The sequence below is a fragment of the Rhinoderma darwinii genome, chromosome 4 (genome assembly GCF_050947455.1).
Source record: "Rhinoderma darwinii isolate aRhiDar2 chromosome 4, aRhiDar2.hap1, whole genome shotgun sequence".
Lineage (NCBI taxonomy): Eukaryota > Metazoa > Chordata > Amphibia > Anura > Rhinodermatidae > Rhinoderma > Rhinoderma darwinii.
In genome coordinates, this window is record NC_134690.1 from 387,365,297 (window position 1) to 387,384,573 (window position 19,277).

The 19,277-nt window shown below is 43.7% G+C and overlaps 1 protein-coding gene across 3 annotated transcripts in view; it reads left to right on the forward strand.

Moving 5' to 3' along the window:
- The window catches only part of HHAT (hedgehog acyltransferase), a 261,528-nt gene that overhangs the window by 56,713 nt on the left and 185,538 nt on the right, over positions 1-19,277 (forward strand). For all 3 annotated transcript variants that reach the window (XM_075864591.1, XM_075864590.1, XM_075864592.1), the window contains exons 6-7: positions 3,908-4,120; positions 9,705-9,876. In XM_075864591.1, coding sequence (XP_075720706.1) covers positions 3,908-4,120; positions 9,705-9,876 — 385 coding nt within the window. The remainder of the gene's footprint in view (positions 1-3,907; positions 4,121-9,704; positions 9,877-19,277) is intronic.

The following is a 19,277-nucleotide window of genomic DNA, read 5'->3' on the forward strand; positions in this document are numbered from 1 at the left end:
CACACGGCCCCCTCTAGGTGATGCCACACGGCCCCCCTGTAGATGATGTCACACGGCCCCCCTGTAGATGATGTCACACGGCCCCCTTGTAGATAATGCCACACGGCCCCCCTGTAGATAATGCCACATAGCCCCCCTGTAGATAATGCCACACGGCCCCCCTGTAGATAATGCCACACGGCCCCCTGTAGATTATGCCACACAGCCCCCTGTAGATGATGCCACACGGCCCCCCGTAGATGATGCCACACGGCCCCCCCGTAGATTATGCCACACGGCCCCCCCGTAGATGATGCCACACGGCCCCCCCATAGATGATGCCACACGGCCCCCCCGTAGATGATGCCACACGGCCCCCCGTAGATGACGCCACACGGCCCCACCTGTGGATGACACCGCACGGCCCCACCTGTGGATGACACCGCACGGCCCCACCTGTAGATGACGCCGCACGGCCCCCCCCTGTAGATGACGCCACACGCGGCCCCCCTGTAGATGACGCCACACGCGGCCCGCCTGTAGATGACGCCACACGCGGCCCCCCTGTAGATGACGCCAGCCACACGTGGCCCCCGTGTAGATGACGCCACACACGGCCCCCCTGTAGCTTGACAAAGGCTGCGTTGAGCAGTTGAAACGTTGCATCCTCTTCACATATGGGTGAATAAAAACCGCTTTTTTAGACTTTCTATTTGAAGTGCTGCCTCTTTTCTTTGTCATATATGGACAGTGACGTCTACAGGGACTCCGTCTATGAGCAAAATCCCCGGCCAGAGCGTCGGCAACACTCTTTCTGGGAATTCCACTGCAGGAATAGCCCCTGACGTCACTGTCCTTATATGGACAGTGACATCAGGGGCTCCCACTATGTGCGGAATCCCTGGCCAGAGCGTCGGCAACGCTCTGGCCTAGGGATTTTGGCGCTCCAGGAGGAGCCTCTTACTTCACTGTCCATATATGGACAGTGATGTCGACAGGGGATCCCTCTATGAGCGAAATCCCCGTCCAGGGGGTCGGCAACACTCTGGCCGGGGATTCCACTTCAGGAGGAGTGAATGGCAGAACAGGAAGAGGATATTTTCCTGCTCCGCCATAGTATTTAATTGTATCTGTGTCCTGAGGACGCAGATACAATTGAATGTGGCAGTTGCCAGGACACGTCCTGGGACAATAATTTGCCGGGACTGTCTCTGTAAATTCGGGACAGTCCCTGCAAATTCGGGACTGTTGGCAACTATGCATCTGAATGGAATTTTCAAAAATTCATGTGTTTGCTGTAGAAATTGCCAGATTCAGATATATTGTACTAATTTTTAATCGCCTAAATTTCTGCAAAAAAATCTGCCGCGTGTGAATCTACCCTAAGGTCTCTGACAAATGAAAGCAGGAATCCATTGGATATTGTTCACTTCTCCACTTCACCCTTGCGCTAGATGTCTTACATTAGTACGTTTTTTCTCTTTATGTTGTATAATAAACTTATACTAGATGTATGCAGTAAGATCCCTCTAGTGGTGGCTGAATGCAGCCAGAATCTCTGCATTTAAAGAAGTATTCCCATGTGGCATAAATGTCTGATAGATGCAGGTCCCAGCTCTGGAATCTGCACCTATATCGAGAACAGGAGTCAGCCCCCATTCCGCCTGGTGCGGCGACTGCTGGCTGCAGATTCCAGATGGGGACTACTGAAGAGAGGGCTGCACGCAAGCTCTCAATTCTGTACAATGGGAGTTACGGAAAAACTAAGTCCCATAGAGTAGAATAGAGAGCGTGTGCTGCCAGCTTCCATTAGTTCCCGTCCGGAATCTGCAGCCAGCGGCCGCCACAACAAGCGGAACGGGTCGAGTGACCAGAGCTGGAACCCACATCTATCAGACATTTATGGCATATCCTGTGGATATGCCATACTTGTCTAAGGCCCTGTTCACATCACGTTTGCCTTCCATTTGGTCTTTCCGTTCATCTGTTCTGTCAGAGGAACGGACGAACAGAAATACAAACGAAAAGTAGCGTTTCCGTTTGCAATACCATTGATTTCAATGGTATTGTTTTTCTTTCCGCTTGCGTCCGTTCCTCTAGGTTTCCGTTTTGTCGACGAAAACCATAGCGTAGTGTGCTGCGCTATTGTCTCTTTAAAAAAAACCTGAAACATACGCAAACTGAAAGAAAAAAAATACGATTGAAATCTATGGTATTGCAAACAGGAACGCTACTTTCCGTTTGTCTTTCTGTTCATCTGTTCCTCCGACGGAAAGGATGAACAGAATGACCAAACGGAAGGCAAACGTGATGTGAACAGGGCCTAAGTTGGGAATACACCTTTAACTCCATTGCTCTGCTGGCAGTTTGGAGCTCTGTATTAGTAAAAAGATGTATCGTATAGAGATATATTAAGACATTGACTTGTTTGTACAAATGTATCCTCATGAGTAAATGGGCAATATAAAAATATTTTTTTTACCCTGCCATTCGCATTTGGTTTTTTTATGATGTATATTAGATTTTATTAGGCTACTCCCAGAGGACTCATTAAGTACAATTTTAGCATGAAATCACAAAGTGCTTATTATATATGTGTAGTTTTAGCTGTAGATAATATATTTGCTAAAGCACAAGCAATTTTCCTTTGGACTGTAAACCTGAGCTCTGATTGGCTCCCTGCTGTGCCCTATAATGGCCTGGTAATGCTGCCCACTAGGAACATGGGCTCTTCTAATAGTAAATGGTGAGGAGCTATAATGCATATACGATCTTCATATGAAACGGCTGTTACTGAAGTTGAGGTTGTTTTCTGTTCAATCCCATCCCTTGCAGCGGAAAATAAAATGTTACTGACAATCTGAGCAGGAGATCAGCAGCACTTCCATAGGCTACAGACTACAATGTGCTATTCTACTGATTACCTCTAATTCCTGTCCTGACAGTTTTTTTTCCAATATATTCAGCAAAAATATTAGAGACCAAAAGCATAATTTGAAGCTCCTGGGGACAAAAGAAATATGTAACAGGACCCCTAACCTAAACATTACATTTATAAAACTGTTGTCTTCTAAGGTGGCAAAGGGCCATCGGACCTCTACAGGCAACAGGACTTGGGTGCGACCTCTACCCCAATACTGTAGCTGCGACCTTTTTTTTATTACAACATGTCTGGACGTACTCAATTACTTCCTTCTCTTTCCTTCCTTTTATTTTTTTTCCATTTCTTTCTTTCCTTTAGCACTACCTCCCTTTGATTTAATTTGGTTTATTCTGTTTTTTAGTTTTTTTTCAGGTTTCATCTATTCAAATTCAAAAATTCTGCATTCAAATTTTTGCTGGTTGCCCTTGGAAACAGACTACTGTTTATCTCCACTCTGCTGTCAGACATGTGAACTAGGTTTTCCCGATCATCAATATATATCACCTATCCACAGAATAGGTGATAAATATCTGATCGTGTGGGTGCGACCGCTGGGACCCCCACTGATCGTGAGAATCTGATATCTTTGGCAGCCCTAAAGAAAGGGAATTTTGTGGTGACCAAGCATGCACTGTACTGCTCCATTCATATGGGGCGCACAGGGACAGCCAGGTAAGCTCGTTCTCGGGATCGGTGGGGGTCCCAGCGGTTGGACACCTACTGATCAGATGTTTATTACCTATTCTGTGGATAGGTAATAAATATTGATGATGGAAAAACCCCTTTAACCCTAACTGTGGGACTGTCATCTGAACTCCCACAATGCCTTGCTCTCTGGTAAAGAAAACCAGTAGTATTATGAGTGCAGCTTTGGATGTGAATGGAGATGAAAACATCATATCATTTGAAATCAGTGCAAAATAAGTGAAGCAAAGTATTTTTTTTTAAAGTTACCTATAATATAGCACTTGTTTGCGGTCTAATTTTACGTCTTCTTATTTCCAGCGGGCTTGGTATGGCAGCGAGAATGAGTATTACCTCCTGCAGTTCACTCTCACCGTACGCTCACTGTTTTACACAAGTTACTGTCTAGAATACAGCAGTCTCCAAGCAAGTGACAAAAGCCCCTTCTCCTTACCTTCATTGATGTTGTACATTTTTTATTACCCCCTCTTCCACAACGGTCCCATTATCACCTACAACGAGTTCACTAAACAGGTAAGTGTCATGTTATTCTATAGTGTCTGAATATAAAGTGCAAATATCTCGATAAGAAACCGTCTCTTTACTGTAGTACTGGGGGCTACTCTTCACTAAGCAAATGGAACAGAACTGAGAATGGAAAAGTGAACCTGATTAGACACTTATGGAATATTCACAAGATAAATGTCTGATAGACGAGTGCCTATCTCTGGGACCTCCACTTATTGAAAGTACAGGGGGCACTTGACCGGTTTGGCAAGTCGAAGCAGCCACATAATGGAGGAGACCGAATGGAGAGGTAGCCTCTCGCCAATAAAGTCTTTGGGAGTTACAGAAACAGCCACTCGTGCTTCTGTATGTGGATAATGCCGGGAGCCTTGACTTGCGGAACGTGCCATAAATGTTTAAAGTCGGGAAACCTCTTTATTTACCTGGGTCCTGCACTATTTTTTCCATATGTCTTTTTGCAGCCTCTTAAAAGGTTGTCTCCATGAAGACAACACCTGTCCATATGCCCGAGACCCCCTCTTTGAGTCACAGCAGAGACCTGCTCTGAACAAACTGCTCCCGTTCTGGTGGACTCGAGCCGTCCTTTTATTACGACGAGGACGGACATTCATCTGCCCCTGTTCTAGTGGACTCGAGCTGTCCTTGTATCTTGTATTACGATGGGGATGGACATTCATCTGTTCCCGTTCTGGCGGACTCGAGCTGTCCTTGTATCTTGTATTACGATGGGGATGGACATTCATCTGCTCCCGTTCTGGCGGACTCGAGCTGTCCTTGTATTACGGGGATGGCCATTCTTCTGCTACCGCTCTAGCGGACTCGAGCCGTCCTCATATCTTGTATTATGACAGGGACGGACATTCATCTGCTCCCGTTCTGGCGGACTCGAGCCGTCCTTGTATTACGACGAGGACGGACATTCATCTGCTACCGTTCTGGCGGACTCGAGTCGTCCTTGTATTGCGAGGATGGCCATTCATTTACTCCCTTTCTCGCGGACTCGAGCTGTCCTTGTACTACGAGGATGGCCATTCATCTGATACCGCTCTAGCTGACTCGAGCCGTCCTTGGACAGCCATTCCTCTGAATGTCTGCCATATAATGCTACACTTCACCTTCAGCGGCTGCTGCAGTAAAAATTATTGGCTGGCCGCAGCTTCCCATCGGCAAAAACAGTGGTTTGCCAGGGTTCGGGAGTGAGATCAGCTTATCGCCCAAGGGATTGCATTCTAAAAGTGATGGCCTCATTAACACCCCCTCACCAACTACTCAAATAACCTGCATATTTTATTGAGCTGAACATGCGTGTTAATCGGGGAGTCAGGGTGAAAGAAATCCCATAGAGTGGTCCTAATGGAACTCAAAGACCCCTCTGCCACAGCAGCACTATAAACAAGCAGTGTAGAGGTATGAGGCATATCACGTCTCATACCTGCCTCCTAATGTTTCTATTCTGGACATCATTATCTCTATATACAAATGAATATGCATACACTACTATAGATATGACAGTTGGGGGACACGGGTTACACTGAGGGGCTTCTGCCTCTGATCCCCTATAAGAATTGATCTGCTATATTTCCTTACTATGAGCTGCTCATGCCAGAGCTCAGATCTGCTGCCACGTTACACGACTGAACCTTTCACATTACCGCCGCTCCCCGTAACACCTACGTGATACTTTCTGTTCTTTTTCTAGATGTGTTGCTATGACAAATAATTTCATATACATTTTTAATGTGACAGAAGTGAGTGTGGGTGTCTAGTAATGTATCCAGCATGAGAGAGAACTCTCCGCAATATCATTTCAGATTATTAAATGCAGCTGGGGTCCACGGTCGATCCACAGGGGGTCTTGTATTATTAAACAATGTGCATTTATTAAAGGAGCCATAGATAATCTCCCCATTCTGGACAACATCACACCATGAGAACTCTTCCCACATCGCCTCTTTAAGTGTCATCGGCTCAGTGTGGGCATTGTGATTGACAGCTCTGCTCTGAAACTACAGATATTTTTATGCCATTAATCTGTGTGCAAAATGACTGCAATCAACGGGAGCTGTCAAAAAAAATCTGCAGTGAGCTCCCTCTGGTGGCAGCCGCAGGCAGTTCAATTTTTATCATTTACAGAGGACCTCTCACCGTTCCTGACCTGTCTGTTTTAATAGATAATTGTATTCTCCATAATATAACAATTGTGGAGCATCTTTTTTTTTAGAACTCTCCAATGTGCTGTTCCTCCTAGAAATGTATGAATAAATTAGCAACTGGGTGTTACCAGTTAGATAGGGGTGTGTCCCTACACAGACTGATAATGTCCAATCAGTGTGACAGAGTAAGACTTTGTAGAGATATGCTCGTTTGACAAGGGAAATGGTAACACCCAGTTGTCAATTTATTCATAAATTACTAGGAGGAATAACAGAGGAATGGCAGAATGTCGAGTTATAAATAAATATGTTCCAGAATTGTTATTCTATGGGAAATACAAGTATTTACTAAAATACGCGTCAGGAGGGGAGACCGGTCCTCTTTAATTCTGTGTCTGTGCGGATAGTTTTTTTTTGTCCATGAAAATTTTAGGTTGTTCATAATTTTTGATTTTGTTATCAGTAACAAATATGAAACTTGGGTATACAAACAAGAATAGGTGTATATTTGAAAAAATACTTATAAAGTTCAATAATACATGATATTTGAAGAGGGCACATGGAAATATCAGAAGTGGCCCCTGAGGTCCGAGTAACTCCTCTATAGACGTCATTCACACCTGTAAAGTCAGTCTTATGTATATTTCCACGCATAAGACTGAATGCAATACCAGCAGGGAGAGGCACACCGCTGGTTTTCTGGTGTTTATTTTTTGCAATTTTCCACAAAACCAGGGCAAAAACGCCAAAGTCCTTTCCCTCAGTTCCGCAAAGAAAAAAGACAAAGCCACAGAGTCGCCCGCAATTTGCTGTAAAATCTTGGCTCACAGGTGACTACTAGGTTTAGTGGAAAAAAAATAAGTTGCCACCCTCAAAAAAATTCAACCATGATTTTTATACAAGTCCGCTTTCAACTTCTTTTCCCATAGGGATAATGTCGCAATTTTACGGCAAATTGGAGCCTTCCACTAAAGGCGAGGCCTGGTAAGCTGTACCACTCTTCTTCAGCCAATCAAAAATGTTATTTTCCTCTCCTTTGGCTAAAAATACTTCTTAAGGGGAGTATTTTGCTGAGTTTTTTGACGCGGAAACCGCGTCGCAAAAAACGGCCCGAGAACGCCTCCCATTGATTTCAATGGGAGGCGTCGGCGTCTTTTTCCCGCGAGCAGTAAAACTGCCTCGCGGGAAAAAGAAGCGACATGCCCTATCTTCGGGCGCTTCCGCCTCTGACCTCCCATTGACTTCAATGGGAGGCAGAGAAAGCGTATTTCGCGCTGTTTTATGCCCGCGACGCTCAATGGCCGCGGGCGAAAAACGGCGCGAAAATCGGCGTGCAGGGAGAGGAATATCTGCCTCAAACTTCCAAACGGAATTTTGAGGCAGATATTCCTCCCCCAAAATACTCAGTGTGAACATAGCCTAAAAATGCTAAGAGGAGTATTTTTTACTCTGCTAAAAAAATATTTAGTGCGACCCCTGGGGGCAGGGTCATAGCTAGACTGTCCTTAACCCAAGGCAAAGATTTCTGTCCTTCACCCAAGGAAAAGATTTCTGCCCTAGCTCTGTATCTGAATGCCCTGGTCTTGGCAATGTGGTTTGTTGGCGCCCCCATTCCGCAGCACCCTAGACACATGCCCCGCCAGACCTACATAGCTACATCTGGGGGCCCCCTACTACAAACAGCGGCAATCAGTGTGTGTGTTCATTTCGATAGGATCATCCCCCCTGTGATAACAGCTGCACTTTGGGGGCCCTCCTCACGTAAAGTAGCTCTCCAATCTGGATATTCCCTTTAAAGTGGCTCCAAAGCTGGAACTGCGCTGTGAAAGCAGATCTGGTACATGACAATGACTGGGCGACAGTTCTGACCGGCCATATTCCAGTCGCACAAGGCGCATCTCTGGATCTATTCATATGCATTAGCAGGAAGGTAGTTTTGCATATTAATCACATTATATATTTTCATCCCAGAACAAGTGTTTACATGAAAAGAAAAGAGATGTCATCTGCTTTGTGAATGAAGGTTATCGCTTTAGTTCCTCACATCTGCTCAGCGCGGCTCCTGTGAGCTCCCTGTGTGCCCGGCTCCAGCTAATATATGATTGTTACATATGGTAATATTGTCGTTTCCGAGTATTGGATTGATGTTTTCCCAAATTGCGTAAAGTCACTTAAAAGTGAGCGCACAATAAATTTACCAGGTGGCTCATGGCCTCTAATAATAAACATGACATTTATCTGAATATGCAGAACTAAGGACAGGTCAGTGTTTTCAGGGGCAAAAGGAAATTCCATTTTATAGATCTATCTATCTATCTGTCTGTCTGTCTGTCTGTCTGTGTCTGTCTGTCTGTCTGTCTATCTATCCATCCATCCATCCATCCATCCACCTCTCTCCCCCTCTCTCCCCCTCTCTCTCTCTCCCCCCTCTCTCCCTCTCTCTCTCTCCCCCCCCCTCTCTCTCTCTCTCCCCCCTCTCTCCCTCTCCCCCTCTCTCCCTCTCTCTCTCTCTCCCCCTCTCTCTCTCTCCCCCCTCTCTCTCTCCCCCTCTCTCTCTCTCTCTCTCCCCCTCTCTCTCTCTCTCTCTCTCTCTCTCTCCCCTCTCTCTCTCTCCCCCTCTCTCCCCCTCTCTCTCTCCCTCTCTCTCTCTCTCTCCCCCCTCTCTCCCCCCTCTCTGCCTCTCTCTCTCCCCCTCTCTCTCTCTCCCCCTCTCTCCCTCTCTCTCTCTCCCCCCTCTCTCCCTCTCCCCCCTCTCTCCCTCTCTCTCCCCCCTCTCTCCCTCTCTCTCTCTTTCTCTCCCCCTCTCTCTCTCTCTCTCTCTCTCTCTCTCTCCCCCCTCTCTTCCTCTCCCCCTCTCTCCCTCTCTCTCTCCCCCCTCTCTCTCTCTCCCCCTCTCTCTCTCTCTCTCTCTCTCTCTCTCTCCCCTCTCTCCCCCTCTCTCCCCATCTCTCCCCCTCTCTCTCTCTCTCTCTCTCTCTCTCTCCCTCGAGTTTAATAAAGCACAAAATCATTATAATAACTTTTGCCTAAATGCACTGTAAATACTAGACATTTAATTCCAAATCAAAACAATAATAACGTTTATCCAGTTTGTGTTAATCCTTTACGTAAAGAAAAAGGAATATGAGGCTGTTCAAAAAAATAGAAGTGCTGGCATTTTTCTTTAAAAACTCAAAAATGTAATGTAGAAACTAAAAAATTGATTTAGATTTCACTTTTCTGAACTAATATTTAGTGGCATAACCATTGTTTCTGAGAACTTGACATCTGTGTTGCATGGAGTCGACATCTTCTGGCACCTCTGAACCTCCAGTCCAGGAAGATTGGACGACATTACACATTTCTTCAGCATTTTTGGGTTTTGCCTCATAAACCGCATGTTTTATGTCACCCCACAAGTTCTATATTGACAATGTGTGTTTTTTTTTTATTGCCAGATGTTTGCACAGGACAGAAGATGGCCGAATTTTCATCTGTCTGGCCTGGTGGCAGATGTATTTCGCCTTGTTCTGTGGTGGTGTCTGGCAGAGTTGATGATTCACACCATGTATATACACGCAATGTACAGCAGCTATTCCATTCTTAAAGACGTCTCATACTGGACCCTTGGTGAGTGTTGAAGTCCGTCACTCTAGACCTGACCCTATTGTTACAGACCTAGTTGCAGTAGTAATAAAATTTGCATCTACAGTATTCATTGTGTACTACTTCTCTTTACCAAAGATACTCAGACCCTTAATTGGTATAGTAAAGAGCAGTGTTTCAAAGAAGTGCTGCAGCAGCTCCATAAGGCACTTGGGGCTTTAACAAATCTCACCCACACAGATTTTTAAATCCGCAGTATTTCATTTTATGCTATGAAATAGTTGTGTATTTGTTCCAGAGTTTTCCCATTGAGGTCATTGGGGAAGTGAAAATCTGCAACAAATCCCAATTTTAACTTTTTTTTTTACTCTGGAATGGCCTCATATCCCCCCAAAAAAAATCTCAAGTAGAAAAAAAAATCTCTATTTCCACTTCAAAATAAAATAAACTACCAGACTCACCTCCCCCGGAACTGCCTAAGCAACGCGTCCCTGCTCTGGTCTATGCGCAGCAGTCTCCCGGGATGACGTTTCGTCTTATGTGAGCGCTGCAGACAATCACAGGCTGGTCACATGGGACGAAGCATCATCCCAGGAGGCCGGCAGCATAATCACGACTAGGTTATGCCTAATTATAGGAATTCTGGTTCATGATGCAATTCCCTAGAATCTGACTACAAACCGGAGCCTCACTTTACGGCCTTTATCACCAAGACAATGATTTCATACAAGGCTGAGCGGGAAGAAGTATTTAAAGTGAATCTCCACCTTTTATCTTCATGTCTTTTTACATTCAAAATTCTGTCCTGAATAATTTCTTAATATATCATTATAGCGATCAGAGCTCCGTTCTTCTGATACGGAGCTCCAAATTCCCCCCTGCATTGATAACTTGCTGACTACCTAGATGAGGTTTAGAAGTCCAATGTATAAACAGTATTCTGTAAGCTCCTCAGCTCCCCCTAGCGGTGTCTACGGGCTACTATTATGTTATCTTTTAAATCTATGTCTGTGCAAAGGATTTGGAGCTCTAAAAACTATACAAATATATTAGGAATTTAATCAGGACAGAATTTTCAATTTACTGAGATAAAAAAAACAAAATGAAATTCAAGGTTGCACTTTAAGGTTATTATAGCATGTCGATTTACTATAGACTTCAATTGCTCCTAATTAATTAAAAGGAGCACGCCTCTTAATAAATCTGGCGTATTTGGAGTTTGGTATTTTTAGACTTGCTATGAGCAGCTGTATATTTTTGCCACTGATTTACGCCTTTTTTTTTTACCTCTACATTTAAATGGGTCTAAAAGTGCTTTAACATCTTGACCACGTCCGCTTTGTTCACCTGTTTTTTCTTTTTTTTCGGAGTGAGGAGACAAATGTTGCAAAGTTGGTGCAATTTTAGACTTTTCCACTTGTGCAGTTTCCACTATCAAGTGTAAACTCTTTAATAAATACATTGGATAGATGCTGTTTTCAGTTCTTCGTGCTGGAAATCCTTTTCATATGACTATTTAGGACATCGTTTGGTTATTAGACCCTTCTTTATTTACCAAAGTGGAGAGCCGTTGGTAAGAGTGCTGCTCTGGAGGACCTGCAGCATTAACTGAAATCCGTTTCAGCCTGGTGATTTCAATGAGTGATATGTAAGGCATCAGCTCACCTGTAGTGCCACTGAGCATTCTGCGAGAGGTTCTCCTAGAGATAACAGCTGGACACCAAGTTCTCCCCCTGCATTGATATTGTCTCCAACATGGATCCAAACCAGGCAATCCCTGTAATTATCTGCACAAAGACGGCTGCCTGTGTTATGTGCCGATTAGAGAATTACAAAATTTGTGACTATGATGGGTGCAATTGTCTGTGCAGCAGGACTGTTAATTTTCGATGTCAGACAAACTTCTCTAAAATTAATAACCAAAAATCTGCTGATTATTTTGTCTTGGGAAAGTAATGTGTCTGTACGGATCAGTTACATGAATACTCCATCAAGAGCCATAGGCTGTAGACCAAGTAGATCTAGGCTGACAATTGAACCCAAAATATGCAGCATTGATTAATGTTGTGAATTACACAAATAAAACGCTGGCAAGGAGATGAATCGCTGGCATTTCGTGTCGCAGTAATTAATGTTTTAGCCTTTCTTGGTGAAATGGGATTACATTAAGGAATTCCTTAGAGTTTGTCTCCTTGAAGGGGTTGTCCCACCATTAAATATCGTATTCATTGTATAGATAATTAAAATGAATGATGTTTGCCATTTACATTCTTTTAAAAAATTAACCAGTGAAGAATTATGACATTTACTTTCTTAGTATAGCGCCACCTAAGGATTTGAGTGCTGGTGGACACTTGCCCAGTCACTCTTCCCACAGCCAGTTCTCCACATAGTGATCCTCTGTGCAATACAGATCAGTCAATAGAAATAGCTTTCTGCCCTGCTTGTCAGGGAAGGAGCAGAGCCTCTGCAGTAGAATGGCTGAATAGCTAAGGAGACACTTTCTGCAGGGAAAGTTATAAAATACTATATGGTCAGCTGCCAGAGGGGGAAGGAGACTGGTTCTACTCAGAGCCCCTCCTTCAGCAGCACAGATCAGCAGCACCAAGGGGGACACATGGAAGCAAAAAAATGTTAGTTTTTTGTTGTTTTTTTTTAAAAACCCACTGTAAATTATATTAAAACAGGTGTGCTTTCAGGTTTTTTTGGGTGTAAATATTTTTAATGACATATATATATATAGTAATATATTAGGATCTAAATATAAGATAGAACAGGATATAAAATTCAATGCAATAGAAACAATGCATCTGTCTAGGTAGATTTAAAATGCAAAAGTTAAAAATTTGGATCAGGGGTGCAGGGACTGCAGAGATTGCGGTTGCACCCAGGCCCTGGAGCTTGAGGAAGCCCAAAAGGTAATTTAGCTCCATGTGACAAGACCAGTACTATGAATGACGCGTAATAGGTGGCAGGGGCCTGTTATAGATTTTGCATTGGGGGCTTAGGAGCTTCAAGTTACGCCTGTGTATTATTTGTTTTTTATCTGTTGTAGTATTATAATTTTACGTTTTGTACAATCTCATCCACTTTGATTTATTAACTAAGTGACAGAAATTTCTGGCATCAGGGCAAACCTACTCGTCCTGCTAATTACGTGGGCACAGTAAGCTGGCCTGTACGATCGGGAGTGGAGCAACGACTGTAAGGGTATGTTCACACGGCCAAATTACGGATGTAATTCGGGCGTTTTACGCCTAGAAATTACATCCGAAATTACGGCTTGAAAGCGTTGACAAACATCTGCCCATTGAAAGCAATGGGCTGACGTTTGTCTGTTCACACGAAGCGTATATTTACGCTTCGCTGTCAAAAGACGGCGCGTAAATAGACGCCCGTGCCAAAGAAGTGTCATGTCACTTCTTCAGACGTAAATGGAGCCGTTTTCCATGGACTCCATGGAAAACCAGCTCCAGTTACGTCCGTAATGGACACGGCGTTCAAGTGCCTGCACATGCCGTTACGGCTGAAATGACGGGGCTGTTTTCTCCAGAAAACAGCCCCGTAATTTCGGCCGTTACGGACGCTGCCGTGTGAACATACTCTAATACACATCCGCAGCCCCGGTCTAACGGCAGAGACCAGAGGAAACTCTAACCTTTGCTGGTTAACCCAATGAATGCGGGGATCAGCAGTAATCACGGCATTCAATGGAAGAGAGGGGACCCACCTTTGATCACGACACCGGGAATTTCATCGAGTACCATACCTAGTATGGACAGACAGCCGCGGATCCATTGAAGGCCCCTAGGGCTGTCTGACCATATTTTCTGTGGTTAAGGAGGTTCTGTCACCACATTATAAGTGCCCTATCTTGTACTTAAGGAGATGGGTGCTGTAATGTAGATTACAGCAGTGTTTTTTTATTTAGAAAAACGAGTTATGACCTATTTTAGATATATGCTAATGTCTTTGTTAATGGACAACTGGGCATGTTTTACTTTTTGACCAAGTGGGAGTTGTGGAGAGAAGTGTATGACGCTGACCAATCAGCATCATACACTTCTCCCCATTCATTTACACAGCACATAGTGATCTAGCAAGATCACTATGTGCAGCCACAGACACACACATTAACGTTACTCAAGTGTCCTGACAGTGAATAGACATCACTACCAGCCAGGACCGTGATGTCTATTCAGAATTCTGACACATCCTGACAGAATCCTGACACTTCGGTAACGTTTGTGTGAGATTTACAGCAAGGCAAGCGTAATCTCGCGAGATTATGCTGTAAACTGTCATTTAAAACGAGATTACGTTTGCCTTGCTGTAAATCTCACACAAACGTTAGCGAAGTATCAGGATTCTGAATAGACATCATGTCCTGGCTGGAGGTAATGTATATTCACTGTCAGAACACTTGAGTAATATTAGTGTGTGTGTATGTGGCTGCACATAGTGATCTAGTAAGATTACTATGTGCTGTGTAAATGGACGGAGACAAGTGTATGACGCTGATTGGTCACTGATTGGTCAGCGTCATACACTTCTCTCCACAACGCCCACTTGGTCAAAAAATTAAATCCGCCCAGTTGTCCATTAAGAAAGTCATTAGCATAAAGCTAATATAGGTCATAACTCCGTCAAAAATGATCGTTTTTCTAAATAAAAAAACACTGCTGTTACCTACATTACAGCGCCGATCACATCATGTACACGACAGGCCACTTATAATGTGGTGACAGCCTCTTTAACCCCTTCCCGACATTTGCCGTACATGTACGTCATGGAAAGCATTGACTTCCCGCATCTTGACGTACATGTACGCCGAATGTTTGGGACCGGCTCAGAAGCTGAGCCGATGCCATCATCACCGGATCTCAGCTGTATCTTACAGCTGACATCCGGCTGTAACGGCGGGGACCGAAATTAGCTTCGATCCCCGCCATTAACCCCTTAAGTGCAGCGCTCAAACGCGATCGCTGCACTTAAGGTGTTTGCAGCTCATCGGAACCCCAGTAATGAAATTGCCGGGGTTCCGGTGGCTGCAATGGCAACCGGAGGCCTAATACTGGCCTCCCGGTCTGCCTAGCACCGAAGCCGGTCAAGATCCGCCCGGCGGCGGAGCCTGATCGGCTTCCGTAGCTGCCGGCAAGATGGCACCGGGTCAGGAGCTGATCCGGCGTCATCAGCGGTGGAAGTCAGCTGTACTGTACAGCTGACATCCACCTGTAACGGCAGGAACCGGAGCTAGCTCCGATCCCTGCCATTAACCCCTTCGATGCAGCAATCGAAAGCGATTGCTGCATCGTAGCGGTTACTAGCAGATCGCCAGCCCTGACAGGCAATCAGGACTGGCGACTGCTGTTATGGCAACAGGAGACACAATGGTCTCCTGCTTTGCCATTACGGAAGCCGATTTAGGCCCCGCCGGGAGGTGAAGCCTAATCGGCTTGCTGTCAGTGAATGACTGACAGATCTAATACATTGCACTACATAGGTAGTGCAATGTATTAAAAAAAAAAAATATCTGACCGTTGGACCTTCAAGTCCCCTAGTGGGACTTGAGAAAAAGTGTAAAAAAAGTATAAAAAGTATAAAAAAAAGTGCAAATAATAAAAGTTTGAAAACAATAAAAGTTTCAAGTAATCAAATAAAACACAATCCCCCTTTTACTCTTATCAAGTCCTTTATTATTGAAAAATAATAATAAACCATATGTATTTGGTATCGCCGCGACCGTAACGACCTGAGGTATCAAAATATTATATTATTTATTGCACGCGGTGAACAGCGTAAAAAAAAACGTGAAAAACGTTACCAGAGTTTCTGTTTTTTAGTCACTTTGCCCTACAAATGTTAGAATAAAAAGTGATCAAAAAGTCGCACGTATCCAAAAATGGTACCTATAAAAACTATAGCTCGTCCCGCAAAAAACAAGCCCTCATACACCTCCGTCGACAAAAAGTTATGGTTCTCACAACTTGGCGACAGAAAAAATACATTCTTTTTACAAAAGTAATTTTATTGTGCAAAAAGTTGTAAAACATAAAAAAGTCCTATAAATTAGGTATCGCCGGAATCGTTCTGACCCGCAGAATAAAGTTAACATATAGTTTATAATGCATGGTGAACGCTGTATAAAAAAAAACGAAAAAAGCTGTGCCAGAATTGCGTTTTTTTGTTTACCTGGCATCCCAAAAAATAGGATAAAAGGTGATCAAAAAGTTGCATGTACCCCAAAATGGTACCAATAATAACTACAGCTCGTCCCGTAACAAACCAGCCCTCATACCGCTACGTCTATGAAAAATAAAATTAGTTATGGCTCCAATAAGTCAGGAAATAAAAAAATATGCAGTTGTGCCCGAGGGGAACATTTCTTCTGTTTGAAGAGGCGATTTATCAAGGACCTAAAATTAGGGAACCAGGAAAGGGAGGGCCCAAACATATCCGCTGGAAGCGACGGTGCCCGTATTATACCAGGACAACACTTCCTAGCAAAATTCCCCAAACTACAAAGGCGCGGAGTGTGGACCAAAAGGGGGATAAGAAATGACACCATTTATCAGTGTGACACCGGCCTGTGCAGAAAGGATTGCTTCACAGCGTAACACACATCTATGGATTATTTTATAGGTTTTTTTTACCCCATTATTATACCACCTGACTATGCCCCTTATATACTCCGCCCGGCTTACATATGCCCTACATTATAAACGGAAACACCAGTAAGACTCCAAACAAAACTACTACCAAGCAAAATCCACGCTCCAAAAGCCAAATGGCATTTCATCCCATCTGAACCCTACAGCGTGCCCAAACAGCAGTTTCCTTCCACATATATGGCATCGTCATACCCGGGAGAAGCCTTTTAGCAAGTTTTGGGGTGTGTGTCTCCAGTGGCATAAGCTGGGCACGACATATTTGCCACTGAATGGCATATCTAGGGAAAAATATAAATTTTTAATTTGCACCATCCACAGCGCATTCATTTATGGAAAAGACCTGTGGGGTGAAAATGCTCACTACACCCCTTAATAAATGCCTTGAGGGGTGCAGTTTCCATAATGGGGTCACTTCCCAGGGGTTTATTTTTATTATTTCACATCTGAGCCTCTGCAGTTGTGAACCAATACTTTGTAAATCGCCAAATTAGGCCTCAATTTTACATGGTACGCTTTCACTCCTGAGCCTGGTCGACTGTCCAGGCAAGAGATTAGGGCCACATGTAGGGTGTTTGTAAAACCAGGAAACCCAGCATAATAATTAGAGAGCTGTCTTGTTATGGTGGCACAAGCCGGGCACCACATATTGTCCACATATCTGTGGAAAAAATCCCATTTTCACTCTGCAACATCGAGTTCACACTAATTTCTACAAAACACCTGCAGGGTTAACATGCTCACTACACCCCTAGGTAAATGCATTGAGGGGTGTAGTTTCCAAAATTGGGTCACTTCTGGGGGGTTTCCACTGTTTTGGGCCCACAGGCGCCCAGAAACCAATCCAGCAACATCTGCACTCCAAATGGCGGTCCTTCCCTTCTGAGCCCTGCCGTGTGCTCAAACAGCAGTTTATGACCACATATGGGGTATTGCCGTACTCGGTAGAAATTGCTTTACAAATGTTGGGTTCTTTTTTTTCCTTTATTTGTTGCGAAAATGAAAAAATTTGCGCTAAAGCTACGTCTTATTGAAGAAAAAGGATTGTTTTTATTTTCACTGCCCAATTCTAATAAATTCTATGAAACATCTGTGGGGTCAAAATGCTCACTACGCCCCTAGATGAATTGCTCAAGAGGTGTAGTTTCCTAAATGGTGTCACTTTTTGGGCGTTTTCATTGTTTTTTCCCCTCACGGGCTTTGCAAATGTGACATGGCCACCGCAAACCATTCCTGCTCAATGTGATCTCCAAAAGCCAAATAGCGCTCTTTCCCTTCTAAGCCAAGCCGTGTCTCCAAACAGCCGTTTATTACCACATGTGGGGTATTGTTTTACTCGGGAGAAATTGCTTTACAAATTTTGTGGTGCTTTTTCTCCTTCAGTCCTTGTGGAAATGAGTAAAAATAAGCTAAACCTACATTTTCTTTGAAAAAATGTTGATTTTTATTTTCAGGGCCTACTTCCAATAATTTCTGCAAAAAACCTGTTGGGTCAAAACGCTCACTATACCCCTAGATAATTTCCTCAATGTGTGTAGTTTCCAAAATGGGGTCACTTGTGGGGGGTTTCCACTGTTTTGTCCCCTCAGGGGCTTTGTAAATGTGACATGGCCTCCGCAAACCATTCCTGCTAAACTTGAGCTCCAAAAGCCAAATAGCGCTCTTTCCCTTCTCAGCCCTGCCGTGTCTCCAAACAACCGTTTATTACCACATGTGGGGTATTGTTTACTCGGGAGAAATTGCTTTACAAATTTTACGGTGCTTTTTCTCCTTTAGTCCTTGTGGAAATGAGAAAAAAAATATCGCTAAACCTACATTTTCTTTGAAGAAATGTTGATTTTAATTTTCACGGCCTACTTCCAATAATTTCTGTAAAAAACCTGTGCGGTCAAAATGCTCACTGTACCCCTAGATAATTTCCTTGAGGTATGTCGTTTCCCAGATGGGGTAACTTTTGGGGGATTTTGACTGTTTTGGCACCGCAAGAGCCCTTCAAACCTGACATGGAGCCTAAAATGTATTCTAACAAAAATAAGGCCCCAAAATCCACAAGGGTGTTCCTTTGCTTCTAAGGCCGGTGCTTCAGTCCAGTAGCACGCTACGGCCACATGTGGGATATTTCCTAAAACTGCAGAAACTGGGCAACAAATATTGAGTTGCATTTATCTGGTAAAACCTTCTGTGTTATAAAAAAAATTGTACAAAAAATTTATTTCTGCAAAAAAATATGAAATGTTAAATATTTTTGTGTCAAAAAAGACAAAAGTATAATAGGTATGATACCTTTATTGGCTAACCATAAAAGTTCTATATGCGGCTTTCAGAGCGCAGAGGCTCCTTCTTCAGGCAGAAAAATATGAAATTTGTAAATTTCACCTCTACTTTGCTTTAATTCCTGTGACATGTGTAAAGGGTTAAGACATTTTCTAAATGCTGTTTTGAATACTTTGAGGGGTGACGTTTTTAAAATGGGGTGACTTTTTGGGGGTTTCTAATATATAAGGCCCTCAAAGCCACTTCACAACTGAACTGGCCCCTGTAAAAATGGCCTTTTGAAATTTTCTTGAAAATGTGAGAAATTGTTGCTAAAGTTCTAAGCCTTGTAACGTCATAGAAAAATAAAAGGATGTTCAAAAAACGATGCCAATCTAAAGTAGACATGTGGGGGATGTTAATTGGTAACAATTTTGTGTGGTATAACTGCCTGTCTTACAAGCAGATACATTTAAATTGAGAAAAATGCTAATTTTTGGTGTT